The sequence below is a fragment of the Panthera onca genome, chromosome A3, assembly GCF_046562875.1.
Source record: "Panthera onca isolate mPanOnc1 chromosome A3, mPanOnc1 haplotype 2, whole genome shotgun sequence".
Taxonomy (NCBI): domain Eukaryota; kingdom Metazoa; phylum Chordata; class Mammalia; order Carnivora; family Felidae; genus Panthera; species Panthera onca.
The window spans coordinates 76748838-76766416 of NC_138341.1; the positions used below are offsets into that span (position 1 = coordinate 76748838).

Here is a 17579-nt window from a genome sequence, read left to right on the forward strand (position 1 = left end):
TGAGCAATGGAAGAATGACTATGGGAAGAGGCACTGAGGAGCCATGAAGCATCCCTGATGCTGTTAGATTTTGATTGATGGCTTATAGACAATGCTTCTTTTTGTTTGTTTTTTTTTGTTTGTTTCTTAGAGCTTTTAAAAGATATAAATGTGAAAATGTGTAGTTATTTGCATGATTTATCATCATAGGGAGAGGTATCTTTCCTAATCCCTGTGGCTTTCCCATAAGAAAAGATGGGGGCATTACCTGGTATTCTGTGACTCTAGTAGTGTAAATGTGCCCAGCTTGTCATCCCAGGAGAACTTCAGGCAGTCTTGAGATGTTGTCTTCAGGCCACGGGATTCATGACTGCCTGAATAATTATAGGTGCTCCTAACGTAGCCAGTATTCAGACCCATGATATGTAATACCAATAATAACTATGAATTAAGTGATACATAGGTAAAAGATAAACCAGGGCCTAGTTAGTTTGAGCTCCCAGATGAGGACTGGGAAGGTCTTGGTGCAGGTGCTTAGAAGTTGGTATCACTCTGGAGAGTGACAGAGGCAAAGCCACTTGCTCTGAGTTAGCAGATTGGGCTCCCCGCTGAGGGCGATGGCAGGGACCATGGGGCCTCCCTGCTGGACCTGATGAAGCCTCATTCTCTGACACTCAGGAACATGTTGACTCTAATCCTTGATGTAAATAAACCATGAGCCTGTCTAGTTCAGGCTGAATGATCCAGGAACAGATCGTTTACAACCTGATCATTTTTGAGTAAATCAGGGTTGGCTGAAAATTGAAGACCTCGGTAATTTAGACTCTTGCTACTCAGTGTAGCCCACAGACCAGTGTCAGCCTTGCTTTTGAACTTGTTTAACATGTAGAATCTCAGGCCCAGCTACTGAATCGGATTCTGCATTTAACAGGATCCTCCTGGTGGTTCATGTGCACTTTAAAATGTGTGAAGCACTGATCTTGAAGACCATACAGTCTTTGAAAAACTGCCCATGAGAAAGTTCTGTAAGATTTAAGAAAACAGGGAAGTGTAAGCATACAGGTCAGGACTATTTTTGATTAAAGTCAGATATAGAAAGTCAGAATCATTTCCAGTGGTAGCATGCTGTTAGCAACATAGCAAACACTTCGATTAAATGAATGCCTACTAAGCACCAGCTTAGCCAGCACAATACTAGGTGCAACAGAAGACTCAAAGAGGAATGAACAGGAGGTGCTGCCCTCAGGCTTGCAATTCTGAAAGTTAAACATCTCTGAAAGTCAGAATGTATTTGTAACTCTTCTAGCAACATGCTGACATGAACTCAGTGGCAAAATCAGATGTGAACCCACACGATGTTCTCTGTACTTTTCCTACATAAACACTCCTGTTCAGCAGAAATATTAATGTGCTTGGTTACAGGTGGAGTCCCTAATCCCACTGTGACAAGTATGGTCTGTGCAGTGTACAGACTTTCCAAAATCTGTAAATCGCCACATTCCAAAATACATCTGGCCCTAAAGCATTTCATATGATGGATTGTGGACATAAATCTCCAGATGACTTTTATTCAAGAAAGTGTTAAGATTAGTGTTATAAAGAAGCACAGTCACTATGTTGAGGAATATAACAATAATAACAACAACTAACACATACTGAGCACTTGCTTTATGTCAGGCACTAAGAGCTTTAAATATACCAATTCATGTAATCCTTTCAATCATTCTATAAGGGTGGTACTATACCTATCCTTGTTTGTAGGTGAGCAAACTGAGGTACAGATGGGGTATCTTCCCCATCCCAGCCAATTACAAAGGAGACCAAGAGCCGATTTGTTTGAGCGGGGAGAGCAACTCTTGGAGGACAACTCTTGGAGGACAAAACTCTTGGAGGACAGATGAGCAGAATTCCAATGGATGGAAAAGGGAGCAAGGGCATTCCAGGAAAAGAAAGAGCAGGGGCGTAAGTTCAGGAGCAAAACGACATAAAACCTTTCCAGAGAAAAGATGCAGTTGTGCTGTGGGAATGAAGGATTATAAAGAGTAGTGAAAGATCTGACTGGCCCCTCTGGTGAGGTGGTGAATGCCAGGCTAAGGAGCTGAAGTGGATTTGATAATGGGATGGGACATAGGAGAGAAGTCTGAACCAGCGAGTGACCCATCTGTGATGGACTCTGGAGGGTGAGGCTGGCCCGCTTTGGCAGCAGACTGGAGTTAGGGCAGAGACTCTGGAGCCTCGGCAGCAGCCTATGGGAAAGGCAGAGGCCTTACTGAAGAGAGGAGCAGTGGCAACAAAAGGGGATTCACTTTGAAATACTAGGAAAGTAGAATCAAATGGGCTTAGAAACCATGGATTTGTTGGTGGTAAAGAAAGTCATAGAGAATGCCTGAGTTTTCCATCTGAGGGAATGGGATGGTGACAGCATCTTGACAGGAAAGAGCACGGACTTGGTTTTGAACATGTTGCATCTGGTATGCTACAGGACATCAGATGAGACACGTCATGCTGAGGTTTTGGTGGTAGGCTACAGCAGAAAGAAAAAGAGGAATAAGAGTAAAGGCCTGGGAATAAATTTTATAGGAGAGAATACTGGAAGGGGAGAAGGTAGTCTTGAGTGTAAACCTTATTTATTTATTTATTTTTTTGAAAACATTTTAATGTTTATTTTTGAGACAGAGCATTAGTGGGGGAGAGGCAGAGAGCGAGGGAGACACAGAATCCGAGAAGCAGGCTCCAGGCTCTGAGCTGTCAGCACAGAGCCCGACATGGGGCTCCAACCCATGAACCGTGTGATCATGACCTGAGCTGAAGTCGGACGCTTAAGTGACTGAGCCACCCAGGTGCCCCAAGTGCAAACCTTAGGAGGCACCTTTAGAGTGTGGGAAACAGAAGGGTGATCAGGGAGGTAGAAGGAGTAACAGGACCAGGCAGCATCAGAGAAACCAAGGGAGGAGAGCATTTCAAGGAAGTGTAGTAAACTCATTCATATTGCAGGGGTTCGAGGAGATGAAGCATCAGATTAGGATGTCATTGGCAGTCTTCCAAAAACAAGCTTCAATAGGTTGGTGGAGGTGCAAGTCAGATTTACAAGGGAACAAGTAAGAAGAAGATGCTGCTTGGAAGCTCTTGCTTCCAAGAGATGGAAGAAGCAGATGCTGCTTGGGAAGCTTGGTGGTGTAGGGTAGGATGAAGGGAAGGCAATTTGCTCACATGGTTATCAGGCTCAGGGAATTGATATTTCAGGATATGGTAAATAACACCATCTGGAAAAACCATTAGATCGAGAATAGATGAAACTATAGCAAAATAGGATAAGTCACAGATCACGTTTCCAGAGTAGAGCAGGTTAGGGATAGTGGAATCAGGAAACATGAAATCAAGGAGCAAGTAGATAGGATCAACTTGGCAATGATAGGGGGAAAAGAGAAAGAATGAGCACAATACATGGAAGATAAAAAATAGGGAAGATAAAGTTAGCAAGAAATTCATAAAATGGGAGAGGATTCCATCTGCTGAGCACTGGAGAGAGTTTGAAATTGGGGAGATAATTTAAAATACAGGTATATATTAGCCATGAGGGAAGTGTTATTGGAACCCAATAAGCAATGAGAAAAAGTAAGGGGTCTTGGGGCCGGCTGAGGCATAGTGGATCTGATTAGTACAGGATTACGCCCTGACAGCACACCTACAGGGAGAGAACCTAAGTGAAATAACAGGGCTCCCAGGTGTGGGGATTGGGAAGGCAAAGAATAGCAGAAGCAGGTAAGGATCTGAGGCAATGAGGGCTTAGGGGAAACAGGAGACAGGAGGGATGCCATGATCAGAGAGAGCACTTTTATTTTTTTATTTTTATTTTTATTTTTTAACGTTTATTTATTTTTGAGACAGAGAGAGACCGAGCATGAATGGGGGAGGGTCAGAGAGAGGGAGACACAGAATCTGAAACAGGCTCCAGGCTCTGAGCTGTCAGCACAGAGCCCGACGCGGGGCTCGAACTCACGGACCACAAGATCACGACCTGAGCCAAAGTCGGACCGCTTAACCGACTGAGCCACCCAGGTGCCCTGAGAGAGCACTTTTAGAATCTGAAATTTTGGAAGTAGAACAGTTTTGAGTAACATTGAAGTTTAAGACATGATGAATAATGAAGATTAGGTGGATGGAACCACTGGAATTGATCAGGTTACCTAATTAGGAGGCACTGATGTTGGTGGTTCATCAAGAAGGTTAAAGACCTTGAGGATAATGATAGTGGACAGGAGTGCAAAGACTGACCCTGGTCCAGATGCTATAAAATCCTCAAAGGTGAGAGAATGTTGTAAAAGCCACAAAGGATTACACGGGGAAAGAGAATTAACAGTATAAGCAAACCTCGTGATTTGTATAAGGATGGAAGGCCTTGAAGAGTGGTAAGCAGGCATGCTTATAAGACATGCCAACTCCTTTTCCTTACTCTACAAATGGAAGAAAGGGCAGCCATGTCTAATGGTTGTTGAGGACATGCTATCACCAGGGGAAATGTATGTAGTGGAAGGAATGTAAGAGTTAAGGAGTATGGATATAGGGAAGTGTGTTTATGAAAATGAAGATCAAATCAGTGGAAGGGGCTGGTAGAATAAAAGACAAGAATGGAATAGAGTCAATGGAGGTAGCAAAGGGTTTTCACGTGGGCAACAACCCCACATGATGGGGATGAAGTGCAGGGATGGAGGGGCAGAGAAGCCCATGGAGTGAGCCTGGGAAAGTAGGCTACCTAGAGTAGGAGCAGTGCTAACTAGGCAGAACATGGTTAATTATGGAGAAGCCTGGAGAGTTCAACAACCCTATTTATTGCACTAGTTGCGACCATTGTCTAAGTATTAATATTTTCCTGTGAGAACTGAAGGAGCTGGAAAAGGTGGCACACTGAGTTGGAGCCAACAGAAACAATGTGTGGTAATGAATGGTCTCAGATGTTGGCTGTGTTTCGAAAAGGCCTTTCCAAGGGGAGTTTGTCTTACCCTCCAAACGCTTCCCACCCACTAACCACCATGAACTTATTTGTAGAAGGCAAGTGTGATATTTTTATTAGATAACCCTTGGAGAGGAAACTAAAGATTTTATGTTTTTCTAGGACTCTGGGTTTATATCCTGAGGTTGCCAGATTTGGGTATTTCTCTGCTGCTCTCTTGGCTCCCCACTTGATCGGTGAATTTCTAAGTCTTGTGCTACTTGGTATGGTCCAAAACCCAAATGTGGTCAATAGCATGGTGGCTCTGCTCTCTGTTGCTGGGATATTTGTAGGATCTGGATTAATAAGGTAAGATACAACAATTCAAAGGATTTTCATGGATGATTTGTTGTTAATGGTCACTTGATAATGACGTTATAAGGCATTCCAGAGGAGAGCTATGTGATACTGGCTAAAGGTACCACCTTGTGGTCTGGAGTATTTATAGTGCTTGTTTACCATTGTTATTTAGACCTTGAACTGTTTACTATTTGTTCAGTAAAGTGTCTTCACACTGAGGATCAGGAAATGACAGTTGAGGCATGTTATCCGTATTTGATTCACATGTAGTAACAAGAGGAGGAAAACCAATCCATCCTCCAGAAAAACTCCCTGCCTGTATTGCAAGCTAAATAGCATGCATTTAATCCATTTTTGCCCTGGCACTGTGGAGTCTCTATTCTGGTTCTCAGTTCCCAGTTTCTTTTAAGAAGTAAGAACAGTCAGATAAGAGCTTGTGTGATAAAGGACCGATCAAGAAAATACTAGGAATAGATGACACACGCTGAATGTTAACAGAAATTATCTCTGGTAATATTTTTTCTTCATATTTTCCTTTATTTTGTAAATTTCTATAATAAACATCATTTTATAAGCAAGAAGTATATATACACACATACATACATTTTAAAAAAGCAGTAGCAGAAAGGGTGAAAATTTTTTGAAGGGTGCCAGTAGTCCCAGGCAGGTAATGTGAGCAGGACCTGTAAGTACACTACGGGTCCCTGAGGACATGTGACGGTGGTTGCTTCTTTGACTTAAACTCACCTCATACTTAACTTTGCTCCAGTCAAACCACTGTGAAGACTCACAGGCCACACGCGGCTCCCTGGAGAGCAAGGCTGCCCGGAGTTAGAGATTTCCTCTAAGCACTTAGCTGCCACGTGGGCAAGTCACTTCTATCTACATTAAGTTTCCTCACTTAATAAAGGAAACTAATGATCTTGGTCCCACCTTCCTCAGGGGAGTATGAGGAGCAAATGAGATAATCAACAGGAAGACACTTCATAAGCTGTAGTGAGTTCTAGAAAGTGAAGTGTTACAAAGTGAAGTGAGCTGGTTTTGATCAAAGAGGATTATTTTTACACCACCATTATTACACTGTATTTGTGTTGCTTAAGTGGATTGTTAGCATCTATAAAAAATGCTCAAGTCAAATCACCCCAAGGGTATGCAATCAAGCCAGCAAGGTATAGACCCACCTTGGGCAGGATCTCCACTTGAATATTTGAATCATTACATATTCCAGTCCGTCTGGCACTATTTTGTGTATTTGGTTTGTTGGAAAAGGGAATTCATTGTTTGAAAGAGAGGCAGTGGCCAACATTACCAAAGACTCTGGGGCTTTTTGCAAAACCTCAATATCCCAAGGTTTCACCTGGGTTCCACTCCCATCACTGAAATGAAAATCTGCTCTTCAAGGACCACATCAACCTCCTAATCATAAAGTTCGTTTTTCCAAGTCATCACCTTTCCTGACTGACTGCCCGCAACAGTTCCATTTTTGGCTGTCTCCTCCTTTAAACACAAACAGAAATAGCTTTGTTCTTTCTGCTTACAAAATAATGCACGTTCTTGGGGGAAAAAATGTACACAATACAGAAGTGCATAAGGAAGACTAAAAGTTACCTGAAGTATTGCAACCTTCAGTTAAATTTTGTTGTGTATCTTGTTAGACTTTTATATAATCTTTAATAGAAATGAGCTTATGCTGGGGCGCCTGGGTGGCGCAGTCGGTTAAGCGTCCGACTTCAGCCAGGTCACGATCTCGCGGTCCGTGAGTTCGAGCCCCGCGTCAGGCTCTGGGCTGATGGCTCAGAGCCTGGAGCCTGCTTCCGATTCTGTGTCTCCCTCTCTCTCTGCCCCTCCCCCGTTCATGCTCTGTCTCTCTCTGTCTCAAAAATAAATAAATGTTAAAAAAAAAAAAAAAAAAAGAAATGAGCTTATGCTGTTGTAGAGGAGTTAAGGATGCATTTAACAGTATAATGTTGGACAGTCCCATGTCAGTAAATTTAGATCTATGTTTCCTTCCTCTCTAAAGTACTCCAGGGGCTTCTATAATGTAGCCTGATTGTCCTCCTGTGTCTTTCATGGATCCATTTGTCTCCGTTTGCCACCTGCACGAAGCCTCTCTGCTGGTCCCTTGGCTAGATCAGCTCTCTGGGAGCCTGTCAAGTGCCGCTTAGGTTGCAGCCTTCCTTCATTTTTTTTTTTTTTTTAATTTAATTTGTTTAATGTTTATTTATTTTTGAGAGAGACAGCATGAGTGGGGGGGAGAGGCAGAGAGAGAGGGAGACATAGCATCTGAAGCAGGCTTCAGGCTGTGAGCTGTCAGCACAGAGCCTGACGTGGGGCTTGAATTCACAAGCTGTGAGATCATGACCTGAACTGGAGTCAGACACTTAACCGACTGAACCACCCAGACACCTCTGTTTTGTTTTGTTTTGTTTTTTAACTTAAATTCAAGTTAGTTATAATACAGTGTAGTCTTGGTGTCAGGAATAGAACCCAGTGATTCATCTCTTACATTTGACACCCAGTGTTCATCCTGAAAAGTGCCCTCCTTCATGCCCATTACCCATTTAGGCCATACCCCTACCCACCTCCCCTCCAGCAACCCTCAGCTTGTTCTCTGTGTTTAAAACTTTGTTATGGTTTGCCTCCCTCTCTGTTTTTATCTTATTTTTCCTTCCCTTCCCCTATGTTTATCTGTTGTGTTTCTTAAATTCCACATATGAGTGAAATTATGGTATTTGATTTTCTCTGATTTCGCTTAGCATAATACATTCTGGTTCCATCCACATTGTTGCAAATGGTAAGATTTCATTCTTTTTCATCACTGACTAGTATTCCTGTGTGTGTGTGTGTGTGTGTGTGTAGATGTGGTAAAGATGTATATATTATATATACATACATAATGTACATACATAATATACATACATATATTATATATAATATATACATATACATACACACATTTCTTTATCCATTCATCAGTCAATGGACATTTGGTCTCTTTCCATAATTTGGCTATTGTTGATAGCACTGCAATAAACATTGGGATGCATGTGCCCCTTTGTATCAGCATTTTTGTATCCTTTGGATAAATTCCTAGTAGTGCAATTGCTGGGTCATAAGGTAGTTCTATTTTTAATTTTTTGAGGAACCTACATAGTGTTTTCTAGAGTGGCTGCACCAATCTGCATTCCCACCAGCAGTGAACAAGGGTTCCACCAACATCTGTTGTTTCCTGAGTTGTTAATTTTAGCCATTCTGACAGGTGTGAGGTAGTATCTCATTGTGGTTTTGATTTGTAGTTCCCTGACAATGAGCGATGTTGAGCGTCTTTTCATGTGTCTGTTAGCCATCTGGATGTCTTCTTTTGAAAAATGTGTATTTGTGTCCTTTGCCCATTTCTTCACTGGATTATTTGTTTCTTGGGTGTTGAGTTTGGGAAGTTCTGTATAGATTTTGGATACTAACCCTTTATCTAATATGTTATTTACAAATATCTTCTACCATCCCTTCAGTTGCTTTTTAGTTTTGTTCATTGTTTCCTTAGCTGTGCAGAAGGTTTTTTATCTTGAAGTGGTCCCAGTAGTTCATTTTTGCTTTTATTTCCCTTGCCTCTGGAGACATGTCAAGTAAGAAGTTGCTGCGTCCAAGGTCAAAGAGGTTGCTGCCTGTTTTCTCCTGTAGGATTTTGATGACTTTCCTGTCTCACAGTTAGGTCTTTCATCCATTTTGGATTTATTTTTGTATATGGTGTAAGGAAATGGTCCAGTTTCATTCTTTTGTATGTCGCTGTTTAGTTTTCCCAGCACTATTTGCTGAAGAGGCTGTCTTTTTTTCCATTGGATACTCTTTCTTGCTTTGTTGAAGATGAGTTGGCCATATATTTGTGGGTCCATTTCTGGGTTCTGTATTCTCTCCCATTGATCTAGGTGTCTGTTTTTGTGCCAGTACCATACTGTCTTGATGATTACAGCTTTGTAATACAGCATAAAGTCTAGAAATGTGATGCCTCCCACTTTAGTTTTGTTTTTCAACATTAATTTGGCTATTTGGGATATTTTCTGGTTCCATACAAATTTTAGGATTTTTTGCTCTAGCTTTGTAAAGAATGCTGTTGTTATTTTGATAGGGATTGCACTGAATGTGTAGATTGACATTTTGACAATATTTGTTCTTCCAATCCATGAGCATGGAATGTTTTTCCATTTATTTGTGTCATCTTCAGTTTCTTTCGTACACTTTCTATGGTTTTCAGCATACAGATCCTTTACTTTTGGTTAGGTTTATTCCTAGGTATTTTATAGTATTTGGTGCAACTGTAAATGGGATTGATTCCTTGATATTTCCTTCTGCTGATTGATTACTGGCATATAGAAATGCAGCTGATTACTGTACACTGATTTTGTACCTGCAGCTTTGCTGAATTCTTGTATCAGTTCTAGCAGTTTTTTGGTGGAGTCTTTTGGGTCTCCCATGTAGAGTATCATGTCATCTGAAAAGAGTGAAAGTTTGACTTCTTCCTTGATGATTTGTATGCCTTTTATTTCTTTTTGTTGTCTGATTGCTGAGGCTAGGACTTCCAGTACTATGTTGAACAACAGTGGTCAGAGTGGACATCCTGTCGTGTTCCTGATCTCAGGGGGAAAGCTCTCAGTTTTTCCCCATTGAGGATGATATTAGCTGTGGGCCTTTCATATATGGCTTTTATGATGTTAAGGTATGTTCCTTCTATTCCTACTTTCTTGAGGATTTTTATCAAGAAAGATGCTGTATTTTGTTAAATGCTTTTTCTGCATCTATTGAAAGGATCATATGATTCTTATCCTTTCTTTTATTAATGTGGTGTCTTATGTTGATTGATTTGCAAATACTGAACCAGCCCTGTAACCCAGGAATAAATCCCACTTGATCATGGTGAATAATTCTTTTAATGTACTGTTGAATTCAATTTTCTAGTATCTTGTTGAAAATTTTTGCATCCAGATTCATCAGGGATATTGGCCTGTAATTCTCCGTTTTAGTGGGGTCTTTGTGGGGTCTTTGATTTTAGAATCAAGGTAATGCTGGCTTCATAGAAGGGGTTTGGAAGTGTTCCTTCCATTTCAATTTTTTGGAACAGTTTGAGGAGAACAGGTATTAACTCTTCTTTAAATGTCTGGTAGAATTCCCTTGGGAAGCCATCTGGCCTATGACTTTGTTGGGAGACTTTTGATAACTGATTCAGTTTCTTTGCATCCTTCCTTTAAAAGGATGGCATCCTCTTGAGGGCAGCAGCAGTGCCTCATTCATCATTATAGTTCTCAGTGGCCAGCCCAAGGCCTTGAACCAAACAGGTTGGCAAAAAATATTTGCTGAATTGAGTGAATGAATGAATGACTACTCTCTCCTTGGACTGTGTACATACTGGATCAGTCACCAACTTCTGTTGGGTTTCTTCTTTGCTGTCAAATCACAAATGCATGTGGAGCCTTTACTTCTATTTCACCCTGTGTAGTGCACTGCAAGATGAAGGCACATGGTTCCTACCTCAAGGAGGTAACCCTCTGGCTAGCTGAGCAATCAGCCTGTGATGCCATCATCCTGTTGCAGGCCTTTGTCATCTCATACTTGAACTACTGCTGTAACCTCCCTTTTGCTTTTCTGCTTTTCCTAATCTGCCCTTATTCTGGCCCCTTCTACTTGCTGGTGCCACATTAATTACCTTAAAACACTATTTTCATGGTCTTTCAGTGTCAGCTCACTGAAAGGCCTGGCTGTCATTCCAAACCCAGCTCCCATGGCTTCATAGCCTCTGTTCTAGCCCTTCTGGCCCTTGAGTCCCATGTGCAGTCCTTGACATGCCTGTGCTCATGCCACCCTTCCTTCCTGGAGTGTCCTTCCTCTTCCCTCCTTCCTCCCCAGATTCCTGCCTGTCCTTTCCAATTAGCAGCCTCTAAGTTGGCGAATTCAATTTTGTGCCTTAGAATATTGCCAGTAACTCAAAGTCATGGGGCTTGGGAGTCCCTTGAGAATAGGTTAAAAAAAAAAAACAAAAAAACCCCATAAATACTAAGTATGAGAATGTCATGGACATGTGGTGCTAGATTTTTATACTTGGCACAAATCGTTTACCACTGTGTATTTTTATAGTCTTAAGGGTATATATTCTGTGTCCCCAATTACACTGTGAGTTCTCTAGGGGAAATTTCTTTTGAATTCCTCAAGCACTTAGAACTAGTGCCTTGCATATAGAATTTATTACATATTTTTTGATTGACAGAAGTTATATAGTGGACAAAGGAGGCCATAAGGTCACCATGGAGTTTCTCCTGAAATAGACTGAACCGAGGGGACAGAGTTCATTTTCACAATGAGTGTCTGCTTGCTCCCTCCATCCTCTCCTCTTACAGTTAATTTTCACTTCACACACTAGCTCCTTCAAATCTTTGTTTAATCACAAATACCCTCCTTTAAAGTGATGTGTTAGGTGTGTTTTCTCTTTCATGTTTATATCAGTGGTGCTTATCAAAAAAAAAAAATTAGACACCAATCCATCATCAGGGGATTGTTAAATTAAGGTTTCTACTATAATGGACCACCGAGCTATAATTAAAAATGATGGAGTGCTATGCTTACTGACTTGGAAGGCTGTCTGACATATGTTTGGTTGAAAAAAGCAGGTTAGAAAAGAGCATGAAGAATATGATTCCAATTATGTAAAATTTTATAAACATACGTACACACATTACATATATCATCAAAATATTAACCATGGTTATTTCTGGGCAGTGGTATTTCTTTGTACTTCTCAGTATTGTTTGATGTTTTGTATAGTGAGTGCAATTTTTATAATGAGAGATAAAAACTATATTCATAACAGGAAATGTAAAATGAGGGTTGTCTTTCTTTTCATTTGGTAGGACTATTACCAGAGCCTATTGAATTTCATCTCTATTTCTTTCTCTTCAGAAACACAGAAGAAATGTCCCTTCCTTTTAAAATCCTCAGTTACTTTACATTCCAAAAATATTGCTCTGAGATTCTTATAGTCAATGAGTTTTATGGACAGAATTTCATTTGTGGTAAGTACTCTATTTTGGAATATAATCTTTTTTTACATACTCCTTCGAGGAAGCAATTCCCTGAGGAAATGTATTTTTTAAACAAAATCTATATTTTATAATAGATTTAAAACCTGTTTTGAAATAAAAGTCTGTTTCTTTGATTTTTTTTTAAATTTTTTTTGATGTTTATTTATTTTTGAGACAGAGAGAGACAGAGCATGAGCAGGGAAGGGGCAGAGAGAGAGGGAGACACAGAATGTGAAGCAGGCTCCAGGCTCCGAGCCGTCAGCACAGAGCCCGACACGAGGCTCGAACTCACAAACTGTGAGATCATGACCTGAGCCGAAGTTGGGCGCTTAACCGACTGAGCCACCCAGGCGCCCCAGTTTCTTTGATTTTTAAAATAAAAGTCAAGTTAGTCACCTGTCAAAGGCCAATAGCTTAAGGCCACTCTTTTGTTTGTAGAAAATGATAGCCCTGGGGTGCCTGGATGGGTCAGTCAAAAGAGCATGTGACTCTTGATCTCGGGGTTGTGAATTTGAGTCCCACATTGGGTGTAGAGATTACTTAATAAAATCTTCAAAAAAAAAAAAAAAAAAAGATAGACCTAATGTATGCTGAGGTAAACCCCTGTATACTCTGGATGCAGTCAGTTTCTATACCTACTGAACAGAACAGATTGAAGCAAACTGCAGTGGCTTCCTTCCTAAAATGTATGTAATATATATATAGCTGAGTAAAGCCATTTTTGGCAAAAGTCTGTTTTCCTAATCCCATGAGAGGCAGTGGGAACATAGTAAGGTCCTTCTGGCCATGGAAATCCCAGGCCACTTTGTGAAAACAGCTAAAGAACAGGGCAGAATTTAGTAGCTATTTTAGATATTTTTAGGTGGTAACATCTAACCTTAGGATATTCAGTACTAGGTGATCATAAGAGATCATGATTTTTATCAGTACTATGATAATGAGTTTATACCCCAAATGGAAACAAACCCATTTCCATCTTCAAATGAAGCCAGGACCCAGAGCACCCACTATTGCTTCATCTAATAATGAATTCTGGATTCTCTAAAATGTCCTATATCTTTCATGACAAAAGATACTTAGCAGACAGTTGGTAAATACTTGTTGATTAAATTACCTGGGAAGCATCATATCTGACACTGTCAATCTTCCTGGCAGGCAGCTCAAATGGTTCTGTGACAACTAATCCAATGTGTGCCTTCACTCAAGGAATTCAATTCATTGAGAGAACCTGCCCAGGTGCAACATCCAGATTCAAGACAAACTTTCTGATTTTGTATGCCTTTATCCCAGTTCTTGTTATACTAGGAATAGTTGTTTTTAAAGTAAGGGATCATCTCATTAGCAGATAGTAAAGAACATTGCTGCAAAAATGGACCTTACGCCCCAAATGTGCATGACTACTTGGAATGTCTAAACTAAGAAAGTCACATGTTTCTTGATAATATAAAGTCTTTTAAACATTAAAACTCCCATCTGTGCCCCTCAGATCCACACAGGTCATGATGCAGGGACATGTGATATTTGGAAATTGTGACTGATCTGGTCCAATTCTTGATATGTAAATATCAAGAATTCATAAAGTTATGGGAGACTGGTGAGACTATTTTTCTTTGTTCCAGATGCAGAAAAATACATGTTAAAAAATTATGCTTACAAACAAAAAAAATTAGGCTTACACTTGATACAAGATTTGGTAAGAAGACGACATGTGAATGATCACTCACTGTAAATAACAGAAAAGAGAATTGTGGGTTTGACTAAAGCACACATCATGCAGAATTAGGTAGGAATTCTTTCATTATCATTTAAAAACCTACATGAGGGGGCTGAGTTACTCAACCACATTAAAAGGATGTTAGGCAGATGCTGGATGATGAAGACCCCTGAAACAGAGCACCTGGTGATTTTTTGGGGGTAGTTAAAATGAAAAACTAGGAATGGGCTGAACTGAGAACATCACATACCAGACAAACCTCTGGTAATGTTTTTAAAGATGAGTTTGCTATTTTTCCACTTTTCACTTGTGTATGTTACTAGATAAAGTGTATGCATTGAGTAATGGCATCTTAAGGCTAGAGAGCAGGTATTAAAGTCCATACAGAAAAGATGTTCAACTGACACAACATTTACACTAAGAAGAACCAGGTTACACATGTGGAATTCAGATTCTTGAATTGTAAAGGGAAAGAATGCTGATAAATACAAATACACTTATTTTACATATTTTTGGGGATGAAATGATGTATATAGATGATTAAAAATGAGTTCTGTACTATCTTTCTGATTGATCGTCAAGTAATTCATGCACAAGTCTGAAAAGACACTGTCTCAGTGTTACCATGGTAACTCCAAGGGAGACCATCTTAGTGAGTACATGAACTTGTTCAATTGCTGTGACCTAACTTATAAAGAATGGTAAATTATAGCATTTGAAATGTCTTACATTATAGTAGAAAAGATCATTTCATTAAGGAGACCATAGTAAAATTCTGTTTCTTAGAATAGTATTTAAGGATCTGGAGACATTGGCAAATTACCAGAATAGTATTGTCAATTTTTGTAAAAGGTCTTTGACACTGATGATTATGGTGTAATAGTTACATAATACCTTACAGATTATATATGTCACATCAGTTATAGATAATTCTGGAGATGATAATCTACTAAAGTAGTTCAAAGAAAGTCCCACAGGAACCTCCTTTGAAATCTCTGATTTCAACTTACTAAAGATATGGGTGTGCACTGTAAGTGGAAACATTTCTACTATTCATATGCAGATGAATTTCATTCTAGCTCAGAAACATTTGGAAAATTGACATAGCATGTGACTTCAAGCTATTAAATGTTAGTGATACCACCTTAGAAGAACACAATGACTTTCAACATGCGACAGTCTTGTGTCTTAAGTCAAAAATGGACAGTGATGTGTAAGACAAATTATATAATAGAAATTTCTATTATTATTGTGGAATAGGCTGTTTCTTCCCACCAAGTCAGTGATGTTTCTGAGATTATAATGTTCACTATTAAAGGGAGCTCTTTCTCCACAGTACTCAGTCAGGGTGCCTGTCTGCTGCTAAGACTGAGGTTCTTCAGAAACATGCTAAAAACCCTGTTGTTAAGAGGGCTGGACCCACATGCATTGCAACTAGTTGATGAAGTCTTACTTCACTGCAGTGATCAGGTATTTTGCTATCCACTCAGATACCGCTCATCAATTTTGGTGTTCTTGGGGTTAGTGTGCTTATTTGAAGCTGGGTATGGTATATTAGAGCAAACATATTTTATAATGGAAGGGGAAGAACACAGAGTCAGTGACTTTCCTGGTTAATGACAATAATTCTGCTTACTCCAAATTGAACTTGGCTAGCAGACACACAAATTCATAGGCTCGAGAAAGCTTCGTAAAGGCTCTTTCACCTTGGAAATGATCTCAGTTATTACCAGTTCATGAAGCTTTGGCCTGCTTACTAATAACATATCTCCTTAAATTTACCTGTTCTTCAAAAAGTTATATTCATAATAACTATGCCAGAATCATTGGAGGTGCTGATTAAAAATGCAGATTACTGTACCCCATTCCAGACCCACTGATTCAGGAACTCTGGGTGTGGGGAGTCAGGAATGTGCATTTTATTTAAGTTCATTTATTTATTTTGAGAGAGTGAGCGGGGGGAGGGGCAGAGAGAGAATCCCAAGCAGGGTTCACACTGTCAGCGCAGAGCCTGATATGGGACTCAATCTCACAGGATCATGACCTGAGCTGAGATCAAGAGCCAGACACTTAACAGACTGAGCCACCCAGGAGCTCCAGGAATGTGCATTTTAAATAGGTACTTCAGAGGGTTCTGGGTGGCTCAGTCAGTTGAGACTTTTGATTTGGGATTGGGTCGTGATCCCAGGATTGTGGGATTGAGACCCACGTCAGGCTCCATGTGGAGCTTGCTTGGGGTTCTCTCTTTCTCTGTCTGCCGCCCCCCCACCCCCTCCTTTGTGGTCTCTCTCTCCCCGCTAATAGTTTACTTCAGGTGCTTCTTGCGCCTGTGTTTCAGAATTAAATGATAGCACCTGTGCATGTGACCCGGATTCTGGTTTCCTATCAGACATACCTGAGAACATACTTCAAGAAGGAATGTGTCTAATATAAATGCTTAAACTCACACTCGTAACTGTTACTAAAGGCTCTCGCTTTCACAGTCCTCAAACCATATAAGCAGAAACCTATAAATGCTGAACTGAGTACATACTAGATAAACGCATTAGAGGCAGGCAGAAGATTCTTTTTATTTAAAAAAAAATACTGCATGTAATCACACAACTTTTCCCCCTTTTTATAGACTTAAAAGTATCCAGGGAGTTGCACTAATACAAGAAATTCCACTTTTCCTTTAACAAATTAGACATCTTAACTTTCTTCACTTATTACCATAATAGCTAATTAATAAAATAAACTTACTTGTATTTGGGAAAGGATAAATAAATACACTATAGTTGAATTATGTTCAAGAATCAAGCTCAATTTGTTTCCAAGACTTGCAGGAACTTCTTTTGTATTGTTCCAGTTCCTAAAACAAAAATATGTATTACTTGAAGAGAAAAACTTTAAAAATTAAACTAGGCGCCTTAATGCTGCCTTAGCATCTTTTAGATATGACAGTATATCCTTTGTGGTATTATCATTTTCAAAATTTCTGGACAATTCTGTAAATTCTTACAATTAGGATTTTCTAGAAATGTAGTCTTCAGTGTTTCTGTGTAGCCTAAGCAACACTTTAGAGATCCACTTCTTAAAGACGAAATTACATACTATATATACATATAAATTGTCTTTCAACTATTAAATGCATTTGTCATACTTTAAGTTTTTAAAAGTGATCTTATTTTTTGTTTCCTATTTGTTTCCTATTTGTCAAAACTGTTGAAGTCAGCAAAATATCTGTATTTAAAATGTATATATCCTTTGACCCAGTGCTTGTACCTTTCAAAACGTGTCTCACAGAATAATAGAGAAGAGTGCAAGAACATAAACAGAAGGATATTCACTGCACTGTGTATACTGGCGCACACATGAAGCCAACTTTCCCAGTAAGGGAAGACATCAGTGCTCATTCGCACATGGCTTCATGGGCATCTGGCGAAAGTAACCGCAGTCCTATGTGTCACACGAAGAAAGCAGATAGGTGGAGAGAGGATAGGATACTTCCACTTTCTATGTTACATACTTCTATGTCTTTTGAGGTTTTTTT

General features: G+C 39.8%; 2 protein-coding genes across 5 annotated transcripts in view; one reads left to right on the top strand and one right to left on the bottom strand.

Annotated features, from left to right (window-relative positions):
- ABCG5 (ATP binding cassette subfamily G member 5) overlaps positions 1-14610 on the top strand; it is a 33380-nt gene extending 18770 nt beyond the window's left edge. For all 4 annotated transcript variants that reach the window (XM_078444425.1, XM_078444427.1, XM_060607525.2 and 1 more), the window contains 3 exons: positions 5093-5278; positions 12212-12324; positions 13489-14610. In XM_078444425.1, the coding sequence (XP_078300551.1) occupies positions 5093-5278; positions 12212-12324; positions 13489-13682 (493 nt within the window). In that variant the 3' untranslated portion in view covers positions 13683-14610. The remainder of the gene's footprint in view (positions 1-5092; positions 5279-12211; positions 12325-13488) is intronic.
- Positions 14611-16597: 1987 nt separating this feature from the next.
- Positions 16598-17579, bottom strand: part of DYNC2LI1 (dynein cytoplasmic 2 light intermediate chain 1) — a 40255-nt gene continuing 39273 nt past the window's right edge. The window contains exon 13 of the mRNA XM_078444428.2: positions 16598-16898. Coding sequence (XP_078300554.2) covers positions 16836-16898 — 63 coding nt within the window. The 3' untranslated portion in view covers positions 16598-16835. The remainder of the gene's footprint in view (positions 16899-17579) is intronic.